Source organism: Aspergillus fumigatus, chromosome 3 (assembly GCF_000002655.1).
Source record: "Aspergillus fumigatus Af293 chromosome 3, whole genome shotgun sequence".
In the NCBI taxonomy this organism is placed as follows: Eukaryota; Fungi; Ascomycota; class Eurotiomycetes; order Eurotiales; family Aspergillaceae; genus Aspergillus; species Aspergillus fumigatus.
Window position 1 is genome coordinate 643,344 of NC_007196.1, and position 15,875 is coordinate 659,218.

A 15,875-nucleotide genomic window follows, 5' to 3' on the forward strand; every position below is an offset into this window, starting at 1 on the left:
CCCCCGTGTTCCTCTTTGTATCATACATCTAATACAGCCGAGCTTAGTTCCAAAAATGTATCAGTCTGTGACAGCGTTACCCTTTAGATAATGGCGAATGCGTCCTGATCGCAAAATGGGCATTCGAATTCTGCAAGATCGATCATATGCGTTGTCCGTTGTCTTCATCCGGGGCTTTGAAGGGCACAATAATCGGACCAGTGTCTTATCCAGCTTAAGGAATGCCTAGAGTGGGCAATGACTCTTCACCCTCAAAGGTGTGGCCATATATGAGCTACTATGTCAGTGCTATTGCCTTTGTGGTTTATAACAGCATGGAATAACTTGCACAATGCATCTTTCGCCTGGCCCTCGCATAGTTGATAAAATGGTTAAATCTTGCTTAACTATCATTGTTCCTACAACCACATCAGATATGCCCGCTATTGCTTTGTATGCGGGTAAATGCTACAGTAATCTGAAAGCGTTGCCATTTTCCCCTAGTGTACTGAATTGTTTAATTACTCTTCTGCTTCGCCTGGGTTACTACTTTTTACTACGTTTCAGTTCCCCTTCCTTACAATCAGCACCATTAGGAGGTGTTACTTTCGCAACGGAACTGTTCAACAAATAACGTTTCCCAACCGTACCGCTGGTGGGGCTTGACCGATTTCCCCCTTATAGAGTGTCCAGTGTTTCCGCGATGACCTTAGTTCCCGCAGGCTGAACCTCGAAGCAGCACTTGGTAAATTTCGGGGCAGTTCATACATTCTATACTCCTGCGAAAGATCTGTGGAACTGTGCTCTTCTTCCAACCCGCTTTTGATCGGCGGGTTTCAATGTTCCCTCATTCTTGTCGGTTCCGAGGTGCTCAATGAAGTCAATGAAGTCTCGGCCAATCTTCTTCCTCACCTTTTCGTACACCGCATCATCTTCGACGGATATTCACTCCTGCCCCATACGAGTGGTGGGATGGTCTCTGGGTAGATTATACGAGACTGTGTTAGATGCGGGCTAGGTCACTTGTGCGTTGACCCAGAATCGCGAGGTGGGGAGCTGGGCAACCCAAACGAAATGCCATGCTAGTCCTTCGATTCGTTGACCGGCGAAGATCTGGGTGTCTTCCTTCCACGCAAGCCATGTAATAACGCTTCCACAACGTGGTCATTGTTCAGCAACATGTTTTTCTGTATTACGAGTTAGGTTTATCTACTGACTCTTTCCAATGGGCATCTCGTTCGACCAATCCCTACAACTCATAGGCTTGGCCGACTTCCGCTTTTTGGTGGCCTAGCGCCTCCGCAGTCCTCTGCTATTGAAATATAATACCACTAGGCTAAAAGGTGTCCGGACGATTCTTATCAGTCTAGGGTCTCTATGTTTTTTTTGACAAATTCTAAAAAACCAATGAAATTTATCTGTTTATCCAATCCGAATCGAAACCGAATCAAACTGAATCTAACCATGGTTGGTTAGTAGGGTTATAGCTAGCCCTACCGAGCAGAAAACTACGGCCACGAAGGCCATTGCCCTTCTTGTTTTAGTAGGTGAGCAGTGCCGCCCTGAGCTCACGTGACTTGGGTGAGTGGGTCCTTGGTGGGGCTGAGCAAGGTGAGCATGCAGGGATGACCCTCACACAATGCTCACCTGCTCACCTATAATTAGTGCATGGCTAAGGCACCATCCATCCTTCGCGCTGGAACTAGTTTCAGATTCCTAACAGGCAGCTGAATATAGCCATTTTTATTAGATTGAACCAAGATAATACGGAGTATCTTATTAGCTAATAATGGGGTGAGCTTTTCTTACTTACTATTTTAATACCAGGTATCACGTGAGCATTAAGTGTTCTGAAAACTAGGCTGATGATCACTTAAAGCCATAACAATAATTAGATTTAAAATTATCTTTCCTTTTTTTACCCTGATATGATGATGTATCATCAGGGGGAGTTCAATTTTCTGATTGTTACTTTATCTTATCAGCTCTTCGGTATTTTCATTGAAGCGCAAAACCATGATATGTACCTCGGAATGCGGTATATATGAATTGGCCTGAATCTATTTTATCATAATATTTTCCTACCTCACAAGGTTTGTCACTGCTAGATTGTCTGTTCTTCACTGCTTACAGTCTCTGGCTGGAGCTCTGACAGCCATCAATACAGTAACGCAGTTCTCAGGTGGTTGGAATATAAGTAGGTGCTCATAATATATGATATGTCGGGCCATTACAATTCTAATGAATAGATATGGTCACGTTGAACATTGAAATCCTGGTAAGTCAACAGAGTGCAATTCGTGAAGACAGATATACTCATAATGGAAGGAGGCCTACGCTAGTATCGAAGATCAACCTGATGATCTTCTTTATTTGCGTTCGCTAAGTAGACATCTAAAGGTTCGTCTGCAGGACACATCACAAGTGCATTACTATTTGCTGAGTTATAGGTGGATCTCTGCGTCGACCTCCTTGTTAATATACTATCCGGCCTCACCCCTATGGAAGCATTCCAACTTTTTGAAAGAGCCTGCAAAAGGTCTAAGAAGCTGGTGAATGTCCAAGCTTGGGATGAGGCCTTGCTGTTGCAACTCTGTCAGCCAGACCAAGTGCTATTTGGACCAACGGAGGTAGATGGTCAGAATCTGAGGCACCCTGTTCTAGCTAACCAACCGCTGATGAAGTATATTGCAAACCAGGCACGACTCCCGTTGCTGATCCTCATAATGATAGTAATGACGCACCAGTCCTGGGTGCTCAGAGTGATTAATCCTTGCAAACCATACCGGCCCGCTTACTCGGCCCAGGCAGTTTGGACGAGGATCTGATTAAATGGATTCTCCAACCAGAGCCCCAGGAATTGACCAGCAAACGCCGGAAACCAAAAAAATTGAAGACAAAGGTCGACATCGGCAAAACTCCGGTTCCAGATCTGCGACCTGAGTCCGCGACTGGGGAACTGACTGAATTAGTTGCTAAACATTCAGCTTCAAGCTCGAGCACCCTAAACGGTAATGACGGAATGGCCCTGAAAGCAGCTGCTTCAAAAGTGGAGAAGGGAACTAGGCAAAGACAGATGCGGACAGTCCGTGAATAAAGCTCGTGTGTAAAACTAGCGGATATCTGATGTGCTCCATTCATACACAGGGAATACTATTGTTACTGCTACGCGGACCGCACTCAGAAACAATAACGCTCAATGATCTAAGGTTTTGACAAGACTACCTCGATCAGGGGACTAACATGCAAAAAACTAGCATCGACTTTGGACTAGAAAGCGTCTGATCAGAAACCAGAAGTACATTGATAGGTATGCTTTTAGGCGCGTATGATCTGGGGTCTCTTCAAAATAAGATCTATGTCTAATCAGACTTACAGTAGATTTTATAATAGTCAATGGATATTTAGATAGTATTGGTAAGATATATTTATCTCTACACCACCTTTAGATCTTATATACTTCATCTTTGTAAGAAGAGAAAGAAATGGTCGTATCATTTAGTTGACATACCATTAGACAGAAGTACTCCTTATCCCTAATAGCGAGCCAAGGACTACGGCTTTGAGCTTTGATAGAAGGAAACTAGTTCATAAATCCAGTTTTGCGCCAATACTCGACGAACAGCTTGACCATGCCGGGATCTACCGCTTTCAACGCCCTGAATCGTGCCGAAAGTCTGGCTGTCTGCTGGGTATCGAGAACCACTCCTCCACACGCCATGCGGACAAAGTGCTCCTCCAAAAAGTCGTCTACTCGTTTCGCGGGATTCGCCGCTTCGTCTCCGACGAAGTTGCGCATACGGTTCAACCAATCCTCAAAGGGAACAATATTTCCTATACGAATGTCCAACTCCCTCGCCAAAGCAGCGATCATGTCCGCCCACGGTTGACGGACCGGATTTTCAACATGGAAGACGGGGGGCACAGGGTCGGGACAGAGGAGGAGGTCGGTAAGAATGGCAGCGGCCTCGTTGACCGGGCACCAGGACAGCTCCTACGATGGCCAGAGTCAGATCGTGTCGGAAGGCAGGAGATTACGAAAGAAGAAGAAGAAGAAGAAGAAGAAGAAGGAGAAGAAGGAGAAGAACTTACCCCTGGAAGATTAGGTAGAATGTTCAAGGTCTTCGCGCTCTTGAACAGGAATGCCAGATGCTCCACTGGGTTCCAGTAGCCAGTGACACTGGAGCCGGCGACCTGTCCTAGCCGCACTACGCTCGCCCGGAACTGAGTCGGAAATCGCTGCAGCGTGTTCTCCAGCATTTTCTCGCAGATGAGCTTGGCGTCGCCGTACCCAGAGGCCAAGGTCGACTCGACCGTCATGTGGGTTTCAGGGACCACCGTGTCACCCTTGTGGAGCGGGTACATTCCGACAGTGGCAATGGACGAGATGAATTGGATGCTAATCGGACGGGGTGTGCTTTGCCGAATGGTGGCATTGCGTACTAGTTCGATCATGTTGCGCCAGGTGCGAAATTGGGCTTCGAATCCCTGCACGGGGCGTGCGATGGTCATGGGCCAAGCATTGTGGACAACGTGGGTGACAGTCGACAGCAGGCGCTCGTACTCATCCGCGGCGAGGCCTAGCATGTGTTGACTAGTGTCAGTCTCGTAAACGTATAGTTTGGAAGCGCTAGCCGGATCAACAGGGATGTTCCGCGAGTGGAAGGCGTGCTGCTGGCGATTTTCGGCTGGCATCCCACTGCGGCGGTTGAGACAGATCACCTTGCTGACGGTCGGTATGCGCAGAAGATGAGCCACTAGATGCGATCCAAGGCTACCTGTAGCTCCTGTCACGAGAACAGTGGACTGGTCAGTGCAGGAACTTGAAGCAGGAGAGAGCGGCAGTGAGGGCAGCGGAGCAGTAAGGTCTTTCGTGTATTGGGCAACATACTCCTCTATAACGGACTGACGGTGGGCGATCATCTTGGCCGCATGGTGAGACTGCAAGGCTGATTGAACCTCAGTATCGGACTCGTCTGGAGTTGTTGCCGCTGTTCGATACAGCGGATTAATATCTTGGGAGTCGTCACTCAGTCGATCGGGTTCTCCATCCTCGTCGCTGGAGTTCTGGCCGTCAAGAAGATCAAGAAGACTGGAGAAGCTGACCAGCTCCATCAGCCGTGCAGGTTTAAGCTCGCACTGAAAGGCTGCACCGATATCCCTGGCGAGCTCCATGCACATGAGCGAGTCAATCCCCAGATCGGCCAACGCGGTGTCCGGCCTGATTGCCGTTGCATCAACCCCGGTTACGTTAGAGAGCAGCATCAGGAGCCTGTCCGAGACACTCTGATGCTGGGATTCAGCAGTCTTCTTTTGACTGCATGGCTGGTTTAGCGAGATGGGCACGGCGTCATGCACCATGGGCGTCGTGGCCGTGGCCTGTGGCAAAGGAAGTGCGGATTGGTCAGTAGCCTGGTGGGTCATGCCGGGGGTCAGTCTCAGCAGCGCCTTGCCCAAGGCAATTCGATTGACCGCCTGATATCTAATTCCTAGAATGACACCAAGGAGGTCCCCGTTCTCTGGGTTGAACACGAAGACATCGCTGAGGAAGACGCGGTCCGACGGACGACTGTGAACTGCAAGGACGTGGAACTCATCTGGCGTCGAGGAGGCTGCTCGCTGGGGTCGCCGGATCAGCTGCTCGATGCGGTTTGATATGCGAATCTCGTTGGCTGCTTTGTCAGTCATGCAATTTACAAAGATCCCCGCCACCTGACAGAAGGAATCACACAGGGGACCGTCAAGCCAAGTGCTTCCCGTATATTTCTTGACGACCCGACCAGCGGAGCGATTTGCCTGGCCGACTACTTTGTGTACTCCTCGGTAGACCTCGCCGTAGTCGACCACTTCGGAGAAAGCTTTGTAGATGTTCCGCGGGCCGAGAATAGCGTCGTCGGCCTCGTCATTATGGAGCAGAGCCAAGCACTGTTTGTAGTCCACAAGACGCTCGAAGCGGCTAAACTGAGCCTGTAATTGCTCATCTTCCGTTGAGACAAAGACGATTTGTCCGGACACGTGCAGGGTTCTATCGTTCGAGAGTCCTGTCCTGGTCGACTCGCTGGTCATTTTCCAGTTCCACACGTAACCGTCCGTATCCTGCGCCTCGGCATCCAACCACACTTTTCGAGTTGGATCCATGCATAAAGGGTTATGATTGTCCAGTCCCCGTAGCTGAGGCTGCAGCTGCAGCTGCATCAAGCGAGGTTGAAGACTGCTGATGGTCTCAATAGCGAGTTCTAGCTGCAAGGTACTTGGGCACAAGGGCGCCGAGCCGGCCACTGTGTGCCCTGTCACATATTCTTGAATCTTGGAGTTGTCCATGTGGATCTGGAAGCGGGACTGTGCATTATGGCTGCCGACAAATGACCATAGGTCTTGCTCCGAGCCGGGCTTCGTGGACGATGCCGAGCCGACCTTACCCTGTACATCCTGTTCCTCTCGTGGCGTCATGGGCAGCAGGTGACGGAATAGTTCAAACTGGTAAGGAGGGAGCAGGAGCATCTCATATCGGTGACCTTGTGACGGATGATGCGGCCAGAAAGACACGAAGCTCAGCCCCTGATCCCACAGTTTGATGAAAACGTCGGCGAAAGTGACCGAGGACGAGTCATTGGTGAGGTTGACGGGCTGGAAATGAGAGGAGGCTGGGTTGTCCAGTGCACGCGATGCCATGTTTGTGATGGTCGAATTTGATCCCGCCTCCAGCCAGATTGCCGAAGGATACTCGTGAGCGAGCCTCTGCACGGCCTGGTGGAAGTAGACGGGATTGCGCATATGGTCGGCCACGTAGCGTCCAGTAGACGGCGGTGGAGACGCGCACTCAGTAGACCTCTCAACTCGAATTCGCGCTGGATAGAATGACAATGACTGACCGAGGAGTTCGAGATCACGAGTGAGGGGCTGCACTAAAGTGGAATGAAAGGCATTGCTGACATTTAGTCGCTTCATTCGTAGCGCGCCCAACTGGGGCTGCTCTGCTGGTTCCGAGACGATTGCCTCAATCGCATCCATAGCTTTAGTTGGGCCGGCTAGAGTGAAGCTTCTGGGGCCATTTACACAGGCAATGCTGGCTCCGGCTCCTTCCGGGAAGCCGCACCGATGATTAGCACACTCCAGCAGGCTTTTTATGACTGGTAGATCGCCTTCTGCGGCTATCATGCCACCACGATCCTTGCCCCAGGAGTCTCGTACCAGACCGGCCCGACCAGCAATCAGTCGGACGGTGTCTTCCAAAGACAACACGCCTGCGATACAGAGCGCGGTGAGCTCGCCAAAGCTGTGGCCCACCACTGCTGCCACGGGAGCGCCACAGTCGATCCAGGTTGCCGCGCAGGCATACTGCAGGGCAAAAAGCGCGAGCTGGAGCTTTACCACGTCTTCGATTGGGCTCTTTTGGAAGATCTCGGGATAGATTCCGTCCAGTGCCATCGACCTACACATCCGGTCGCACTCGTCCAGGTGCATCCGTAGGAGGGGGTTGCTGATAAAGACATCCCGGTTGAGGCCGACAAAGGTGGAGGTTTGCCCTCCAAAGCAGAGAATAACTGGCCGTTGCGGCACCCGCGAGCGCCACGCTCGTCGTCCTGCCTGGACCTCGCGTAGCTGTTTTTCCAAATCTTCGATACTGGTGCAACCCAAGGTGAGAACGCAGCCCAAATCTCGGTTAGACTGGCGGGACAAATTGAATGCCAGCGCGTCAAGTGAGACGGAGCGCCGGCAGGAAGCGATGTAGGAAAGGAATTTGGCACAGTAAGCCTGCAGCGCGCGGTCATCGAGGGCGGAGATGTAGAAAGGAATCCTCTTCAGAGAAGAACTGTCGTTTGCACGCGGTTGATCGTAGTAGCCGGCCGCATCCATCACGACCAAAGAGGCATTGGACCCGGACGCGCCATAATTGTTGATCAGCGCAGCGCGGAACGGTGCCTGCCAAGGTCTCAACGACAAGGGGATCTCAATCTGGCTCTCTGAGTTGGCCGCAAGCTCGGGATTGATGGTTTCAAGCCCGACATGCGGAGGGATCGTTCTGGCTTTTAGCATCAGGAGAATCTTCAGCACGGAGACAATACCCGAAGCACACTCCAGATGTCCCACGAGACCCTTGACCGACCCTAGGTTGACCGGGTTATGCCTTGGGCGCTTTGGACCGCCTAGTACCTGTTGAATACTGGTGTACTCCGCCGGATCTCCCACCTGTAGAAGGTTTTAGCGAGTCACGAAGAAGATGCGCAGAGCAAAAAAAATAAAAATAAGAATAAAAAAATAAATGGGGGGAGGATGAAGACAGTACGTACCGCTGTGCCTGTCCCATGCGCTTCCACAACTGAGATCTGGTCTGGGGAGAGCTGAGACTTGTCCAACACGCGCCGGAAGAGGTCGGTAAGGGAGACCGAGTTTGGGACCGTGATGGGCGTACAGTTTTCGTTCTGCTGGACTGCCGTGCCGGGGATGATACCGATGATAGGATCCCCATCGGCCAGCGCTGCTTTGGCCCGTTTTAGGTAAACAGCTCCGCATCCTTCTCCTCGACAGTATCCGTCGGCGCTGGCGTCGAAAGGCTTGCATGCGCCTGTCGGGCTAAGAAAGGACGCCCCCGCGAGGTTCTGGAACCACAGCGGACTGGCCAGAATGTTGACGCCTCCTGCCAGAGCCTCATCACAGTCGCCCGTGAGCAGACCCTGGCATGCTTGGTGTAGTGCCACAGCTGCACCAGAGCAGGCTGTGTCGATCGTCAAGGAGGGCCCAGTCCAGCCAAAGAAATGGCTCACCTTGCCGGCCACGAAGCTCTTGAGTGTCCCTGTAGCTGAATACGCATTTGCCGGGTGACAAGCGACGTGGTTCTCATAGTCGACATTGCTGACCCCGATATAGCAGCCCACGCGGCGCGTACGCCGGGATGGATCCTGTACAAAATGGCCTGCCTGCGCGACGGCCTGGTAGGCCGTCTGTAGCATCAAACGCTGCTGGGGATCCATCGAGGCGGCTTCCCTAGGGCTTTTCTTGAAGAATCGATGGTCAAAGGCGTCGTAGTCGTCAATAAAGTTGCCGTACCATTTCCACTCGGTGCTGCTGGGGGAGTCTCGCCATTTAAACACAGCCATGTCCATGCGCTCCTGTGGCACTTCTCGGTGCTGAGACCGGGGCTTGCAGAGCAATTTCCAGAACTCCCCGAGGTCGTTGGCTCCTGGCAATTTGCATGCCATGCCGATGACCGCGACATCGGTGTCCTGTAAGGGGCGCGGCGACGATTGGAGATGAGCATCTACTACTCCGCTTACTCCCACAGCCGGAGCAAACTCGACCAGTGACCTCAAATAGGGCATTAGGGAGGGGGGCAGACAGCGGTCTGATCCGAGAACGACCAGAGTAAAAGGCGAATCGGCTAGCTCTGTGAGCAGCTGCTGCACCAGCTGGTACCAATAGCACCGGTGGAGGAGGATCTCCTCGATGGCTGCACGATGCAGGTACTGAGAAGAAGATGTCGGCTGATTTCCCGAGTCGACGCCGAAACGGACCCTCCAGGCCATCTTTGATGCATCTGGGAACTGAAATTCGGGATGGCTGTCGCAGAAGCGATGGATAGATTCCATCCAATCAGCGTTGTACTCATTGCTGTGAAACCGGCCCTTCAAACCGATCGCCGTGAGGGTGATACCCGCTATGCCCTCGAGCTCCCGGACAACGGTTTCAGCGTCACGACGTGCCAGAGTAAGAGTCGCCCGCCTCTCATCATAAAAGACCGACAGGTACCCGGACGGGTGATCGTGGATAGTCCGATCAATGTGCTCCCTCAGCCGTGGGTGATTCCAGCTGACCGAGTAAGAAACAGCGCCCCCCAGCGCCGACGTGTTATCGACTGCATCCACCATGGCTCCGATCAGCATGGCTAGCCGAATAGCAACTCTGCCGTACCGGTCCAACTGGGAGACAGATGGGGACGAGGCAACGGCGATTGCCGCGAGCGTACCGGAACAGAAGCCCACTGTTTCGAACCTGCCCCCTGACGCGGACGTGCGGGCGTGAGGCTGCTGCTCGCAGTATTGCTGGTACTGCACCAGCTGTGAAATGGCCACGATCGGTGTGAGAATTATGTTTGGTAAAGGGAATCCCAAATCTGGTGCTGGCGAAGGCGGGTTGGAATGGTTGAAGTCGTCAGCCCAAGCAGTCAGGAGCTGCGAGCCTCCCTGGTCCTGCAGAATGGGCAATGCTGCGGAGGCTTTCGCCCACCATTCCGGCAATTCTCTCAGTGTTTCAAGGATCCAGCTGTACTTGCTGTGCTCCCGAAGTACCGATCTGAGTTGAAGGTACTGATCCATATCGAATGACAGAAAATGGGGCCCAAATATAAACACCCGCATCGGTAAAGGAGGCATGGCCACCATGATCGCTAGGCCTGGAGTGGCAGAGACACAAAATAGAAGAGAATACAAGAAAGTCTGGAAGAACTAGCTTCTATATGTTGGAAGTGATGAACCGAACGAGGTTGACTACAAATGGCTTGTATATCAAAGGGGAAAATTAGTAGCCTGGCCATGGCCGATCTTTTCTACGTAACATGCGCACCAGGATAACCGCTCTCCTAAACCTCGCCAAGGCTGTCCATCGCTCCAGGTCGAACTGCTTCCAGGATACCATGCAACTCGCGCCAAAGCTTCTTCTGCGCCTTCAATCCCTCCCGACTCCGCACAAAAGACGACAAGCTGTCATCGGCCACTCTACCATCAGTCATGTACCGGCCGTGGCTCCCACTTCCTGCCGCGGCCCCTGCAACCAGCGTCCGACTGCCGACCTCGGTGCTCCGCGCGACCAGGAGTTTGAACAACCAGAAGCCCCAGGTCAAGTCCCGCGCGAGCCGGGAATGGCATAGCCCGGGATTCACCATGTTGACGACCAGGCGTTGAGTATCGGGGTCGGCACGGGTCACCCGCGCGGCCAGCTCGCGCAGAAGGAGGATGAGCATGAGCTTGGACGTCGCGTAGCGATTAGGCATGTCCGCGGTGGCCGGGTCGTCCAGCGTCTCGAAAGTGTTTTGTGTTTGCCAGTCGGGGAAGGGAGTCCAGGCGTGTGTCTCGCTCACGACGACGACCAAACGTCCGGGTCGCTGTGCCATTGTGGGGAAGGCTGAACAGCCACTTGCTGCCTCTCCGAGCTTCGGTAGTAGCAAAACGGCCAGCAGCATGGTATTGATCACGTTCACGGTGATGGTACGCTCGTGCCCGTCGACAAGAGCAAAGGTAGGGGTAGCCACTGCGGCATTGGCCACAAGGACATCCAACCGGCCTAGCTGGGTTGATGCGCGGTCTGCAAAGGCCACCACGGAGTCTCGGGAAGCGAGGTCCAGTAGCCACACCTCGCAGACCCCAGGTCTGCCGGTGGTCCGTTCGATGTCTCGTTTGGCCTCCTCGCCAGCGTCAAGATTGCGCACCGCGAGGACCACCTTGGCAGCATCTAGACGAACAATATGCCGCGCTGCCTCGAGACCCAAGCCTGTGTTTGCGCCGGTGATGACCACTGTCTGTCCGGTAAACGCTTGCGTTGGGTACGCCGGTCTCACAAAAAACTGGGAATAGTAGAAGCCCATGGTTATTCTGAGTTCGATTCCGTATTGATTGATCGATGGAAAGTTCTATTCTATCCTTGAGCTTCTATTTGTTCATATTCTTCCACCCATCCGGAATTCGGGATCCGAACCGTATTCATACACCTCTCAACTCTTACGTTGTAAGATCACATTCTTCTCCCTACTATAGTAGCTACAAACCACTTCCCGTATTCTCCGATAGTCTGGCCAAAGAGGCTCAAACAGTAGTAACACCGTCGTCATGTTCCAAGTCCGGTTTCCCAGCCGCATTCAGCATGAAGCGTACCAATAGACCAACCTGTAAGCCGAAGCCTGCCGCGCCGAGCCAGAATCCCAGCGCGCCATTCCATGCCACCGCCCCATGGTGGACACAGTGGACCCCAAGGGCAGGATAGAAGGTCAATGTAAGACCGGTGGTCGCGTAAGCAAGCCAACGGGGGAACAACGGCTGGGCCCGCTTGTCGGACAGAATGGCCCATGAGAGTGCCAAGTCCTGCGCAATGAATGGGGGGAACAGCATCGAGAAGGAGAACCACGATAGGTCGCTTAGGGTCTGGGTGGCCACGGGGTCACGGTCCAGCCGGTAGGTGGTTGCGGCAAAGAAGACGGCGGGCAGCATCATGGAGACGCCACCCAGGGCGCCGCCGGCCAGCTGGGCCCACAGTAAAGTCGGATTGACGTGCGGGATCCTCGACAGTTGGCGGTTGACGCCCGCACAGAAGATGGGCCAAAAGACCGCCGTCATAAGCATGATGGAGATTCCTGCTTTCATGCCCGTGAGGTTCTTCCGATAGTGCTCGGCTGTCTGCTCGGGCGACAGGGACGGACTGATCGGTGGGAGGAGGAGCCCCGCTGGGAGGAATATAACGAAGCAAAGCTGGGCTAGAGGACCGCAGAGGATGGCAAATCGATTGACCATCACTTCGGACATAGAGGACTTTGGTGTAAAGGCCCAGGTGTGGTTATTTAGGCCCATGATTGTCTGCTTGATGCTGTTGTTTCAAGGGTGATTGTATGTGCACTGGTTGTTATACACAGAACACCAAGCGGACATCTCTAGAAGTCAGTATATAGGGAGAGTGGGTCATGGCACCAGGAGAACCGCAATCCCAGTCTATTTAAGTACAAGAGCTCGACATCACTGATTTAGCGTTCTGGCTGGTTCGGGGTTCGGCTTCCGCAGGCCCCTAATCTGCTGCTTCCGCACGGTAAAATAAAAAAGACGAAAAAAAAAAAAAAAAAGAGCTGGAGCCGAGTTCAGGGCCCAGAATATGTGTGCATTGACAACAATTACTCGGGCATTGACATTCCATAACCCACATCTGCTGGCAGTTCAAAGTGTAATGTTTTAGGCAGAGATGACGCCGCCAATTCCGGCCCCAAGTCGTGGCTCGGCGATCCAGGCGCTGCAGGGCGTTGTTCTGGCCTTGGCTGGTGACCTGGTTGATTATGCAGCATTGCCGCTTCAAAGAAGGGTGTCTCGTCTTCAACCATGGAGCCGAGGAACCATACAGGCATCGAGGACAAGGCATCCGGATTGAACGAGCTAGACGGGAGTGTCGTAGGGTAAGCAGGGTCTGGGCTCTGGAACTCCAGCCCATTTGGCAGGCCTTCAATGACATCCAATGAGGGTGACACGGTGACCCGCATGGCATGATCCTCGTGGGGGTCGCCGTGGATCTCGCTTTGGTCTGGAGGGTCCTGTCGGCGGCGCTCGTGAATGATTTCGAGAACCGACTCGAACACCCGACCAAGCTTGAGAAGGTGATTTCCAACCGGCATTCGTCGTCCTACGGAAGAATAGAGCAAAGAGACACCCCGTAATAGATCAAGGTCTGTCTGGAGCGATGCTGATGTGGGCTCCGTGAGGGCTGCTGCAATGACAAAGAATGCGCGAATGGAGAACATCTCCAGCGCATCCTGCCTCAGAAGAGGGGATAGGTAATCTTCCTCGTCGACTTGCGGATCAGAATAGAGAGCTTGACAGGAGTCCTCCCCGCCAAGGTTGAGGATCGGGTGGGACGCTGGGGGCGCCAATTGCTCGCATGAGACGGGAGCGCCAGCCGAGAACGACCTCAACAACATCGCGCAGGCAATCCGCGCATCAAAGATCGCCTTTTGAAGAGAGTCCGGCGTGTTTAGGGAAACCAGGATCGCGATGCGGGTAGCAAGAATTTCCTGCCTCAGGGACCTGACGTTGGGGTTTCTTCGGTCGCGCGGACCAGATGCAACGATTTGGTACTCTAGGGCCCATTGGTCCAGCTGCCTCAGGAGGTCTGCAAGCACTTGTTGCCTCTTCGTGGTGGCTACATTGGTGGAAGTGATATGATGTAGTTGCTCCTGAATTTGACCGAGATCGACGGACGATCCGAGGGAGGGCCAGTGATGGCCCAGAAGCCACGGGGTGGAGCCGCGGAGGATAGCAAAACGTATATCCTGAGAGCGTAGATGACGATAAAGATGAAGGCGTTCCTCGGCCTCTTCTGGCGAGAAAGCATCCATTCCTCCCTCAGGACCTACGCAGTGGAGACCAATGGCCTTCGCCCGAATGCACGCCTGGGTGTGGATAGACTCGGCCACCGGAAGCGGCAGAAACTGTTGTCCATACCTGCTCTGAAGGATTTAATTGGGTCAGATTTCTGACCAGGGACAAAACCGGAAAAAGGAAAGGAAGACTTACCAGCAAAGCTAGTGTTTGCACATCGATCAGGCGAGGCACCATCAGACTAGTCCTTTCTGACCACGAAACACCCCAGTCGAAAATGTTTGAGATGTGGATTTCGGCGTCCAGCTGCCGAGGGGGCTCTTCTTGCTCAAGACCTAAGACTAGGAGAGTGATCAGATGTAAACTGAGTACCCAGGGCGTGTCGTCAATCGTGAGAGGCTGTGTATATAGTTTCTCCACACGAGCACGAAACAAGCCTGCTGCGAAGATACTCGTTGCCCAGCGGCAGCGCTGGAAGAACTGAGACTGTACGAGCAGGAATAGCTGCTTCGCCGGCAGCCGCAGAGGCACTTGTCCTGTGCTCCTGCGCAGACAGGCCCCTTGATCGCCAGCGTCCTGTATAAGGCGGCCCATATGCTGCTCCAGCGTCTCACTGGCGCTGCTCGAGGCGGAGGATGCGGGTGGAGCGCTAACAGTTGCCTGGAATTCCCTGCATAAAGTCGGCAATGCCCCAGGCCCATAATACCGATCGATCTGAGACTCGTGGTGGCGAAAGATACAATGTTGTAACAAGTCCGAGACAGATCCACCACTTTCCTCGCTGGTATCAGATTGCAGCTGGTGGAAACCAGAAGGAATAGCGCTTTCAGCAGGATATTCTTTTTCGTGATCGTCGTGTGTAAGTCTCGCAGCCAGCGCCGATAGGCTGTCTTCAATATCACCCAGCCGTTCCTCGATCTTGGCCATGCTGTTGCATCTTTGACCAGAATCGGCTCTCGGTTAGCAGCTACAGCAACTGGAGAGTGCACTGGGACATACAATAACTTGACATGGTTGACGCGTTTCGCAGGCGTGGTATATTCACATTTTACCCCATCGCGTTGGCAGTTGGCGCACTCCTCTTTCTCACGCCCACAGCGGATTTTCCTTGCGCGACACCGGACACAGGAAAGCTCTGCCTGGCTCACGCTGGGCATGATGTTTGCTTTGAGGTCAATGAGTACAGACAGATTTCCTTCCCCCACAAAATGGGAGATCTTCTTCGAGCAGCCCACGGAGCAAGATAGGGCAATATAGGGACTGATTCAACTTATCGGCAAGTTGTGTTCTTTCGTGCTGGTTGGATTCTTCCGCCCGTCCCATGCATCCAGAACCCCGGCTGTCCAGCTCAGCATGGCATTTGTTGATTCACCCATGCCTTACTTATTGGGGCAATGCTCGTAGAAGCGGCTAGAAACCCAAAGTCCTAGCTTAAGCGAATGAAATGGTACGTGCCAACGAGCCTCAATATGGACAATCCATTGGACGATGTAATCTACCTTGATATTGAGGTGGTCTCATGAAGCCTGGTGGACCTAAATTATGTTGGTCGGTACAACGCGAGTTCCCTGAGGTGCTCGAATAAAGATCCTTTGGTTGACATCGTCCAAGGGTGACGTGCAGGGTACAGGTATCTTACAGGGAAAGATCCTTGCAGGTTCGTTTGAAATGCATCTCACCTAAGACAACAAAAAGCCCGGTAAGCCTACCATGTCCATGGGTGACTTGACATCTAACCTTACAGAAGCGTACATCCTGCGGCGATGTCATGATACGGGACGAATACCAGGAAAAAGTATTTCAGCATGTTTAAAATCAAGATTGGCAATTTGC

General features: G+C 52.9%; 5 protein-coding genes across 5 annotated transcripts; 1 reads left to right on the forward strand and 4 right to left on the reverse strand.

The window, feature by feature from the left end:
- Positions 1-2,480: 2,480 nt before the first annotated feature.
- AFUA_3G02560 (uncharacterized protein) lies at positions 2,481-3,076 on the forward strand (the record flags this gene model as incomplete). The annotated part of the gene is made up of 2 exons (XM_743484.1): positions 2,481-2,616; positions 2,787-3,076. The coding sequence occupies 2 exons, from the start codon at positions 2,481-2,483 to the stop codon at positions 3,074-3,076; spliced, it is 426 nt and encodes a 141-aa protein (XP_748577.1).
- A 486-nt stretch (positions 3,077-3,562) lies between these two features.
- On the reverse strand, positions 3,563-10,358 carry AFUA_3G02570 (putative polyketide synthase; the record flags this gene model as incomplete). Its single annotated transcript, XM_743485.1, has 3 exons — positions 3,563-3,973; positions 4,072-8,169; positions 8,271-10,358. 3 exons carry the CDS (start codon positions 10,356-10,358, stop codon positions 3,563-3,565), a joined length of 6,597 nt encoding a protein of 2,198 aa, XP_748578.1.
- Positions 10,359-10,555: 197 nt separating this feature from the next.
- On the reverse strand, positions 10,556-11,557 carry AFUA_3G02580 (putative short-chain dehydrogenase/reductase family protein; the record flags this gene model as incomplete). The annotated part of the gene is made up of 1 exon (XM_743486.1): positions 10,556-11,557. One exon carries the CDS (start codon positions 11,555-11,557, stop codon positions 10,556-10,558), a length of 1,002 nt encoding a protein of 333 aa, XP_748579.1.
- Positions 11,558-11,774: 217 nt separating this feature from the next.
- Positions 11,775-12,533, reverse strand: AFUA_3G02585 (uncharacterized protein; the record flags this gene model as incomplete). The annotated part of the gene is made up of 1 exon (XM_743487.1): positions 11,775-12,533. One exon carries the CDS (start codon positions 12,531-12,533, stop codon positions 11,775-11,777), a length of 759 nt encoding a protein of 252 aa, XP_748580.1.
- Positions 12,534-12,847: 314 nt separating this feature from the next.
- AFUA_3G02590 (Zn(II)2Cys6 transcription factor) lies at positions 12,848-15,365 on the reverse strand (the record flags this gene model as incomplete). The annotated part of the gene is made up of 4 exons (XM_743488.1): positions 12,848-14,170; positions 14,238-14,979; positions 15,042-15,185; positions 15,304-15,365. The coding sequence occupies 4 exons, from the start codon at positions 15,363-15,365 to the stop codon at positions 12,848-12,850; spliced, it is 2,271 nt and encodes a 756-aa protein (XP_748581.1).
- Between the last annotated feature and the right edge of the window lie 510 nt (positions 15,366-15,875).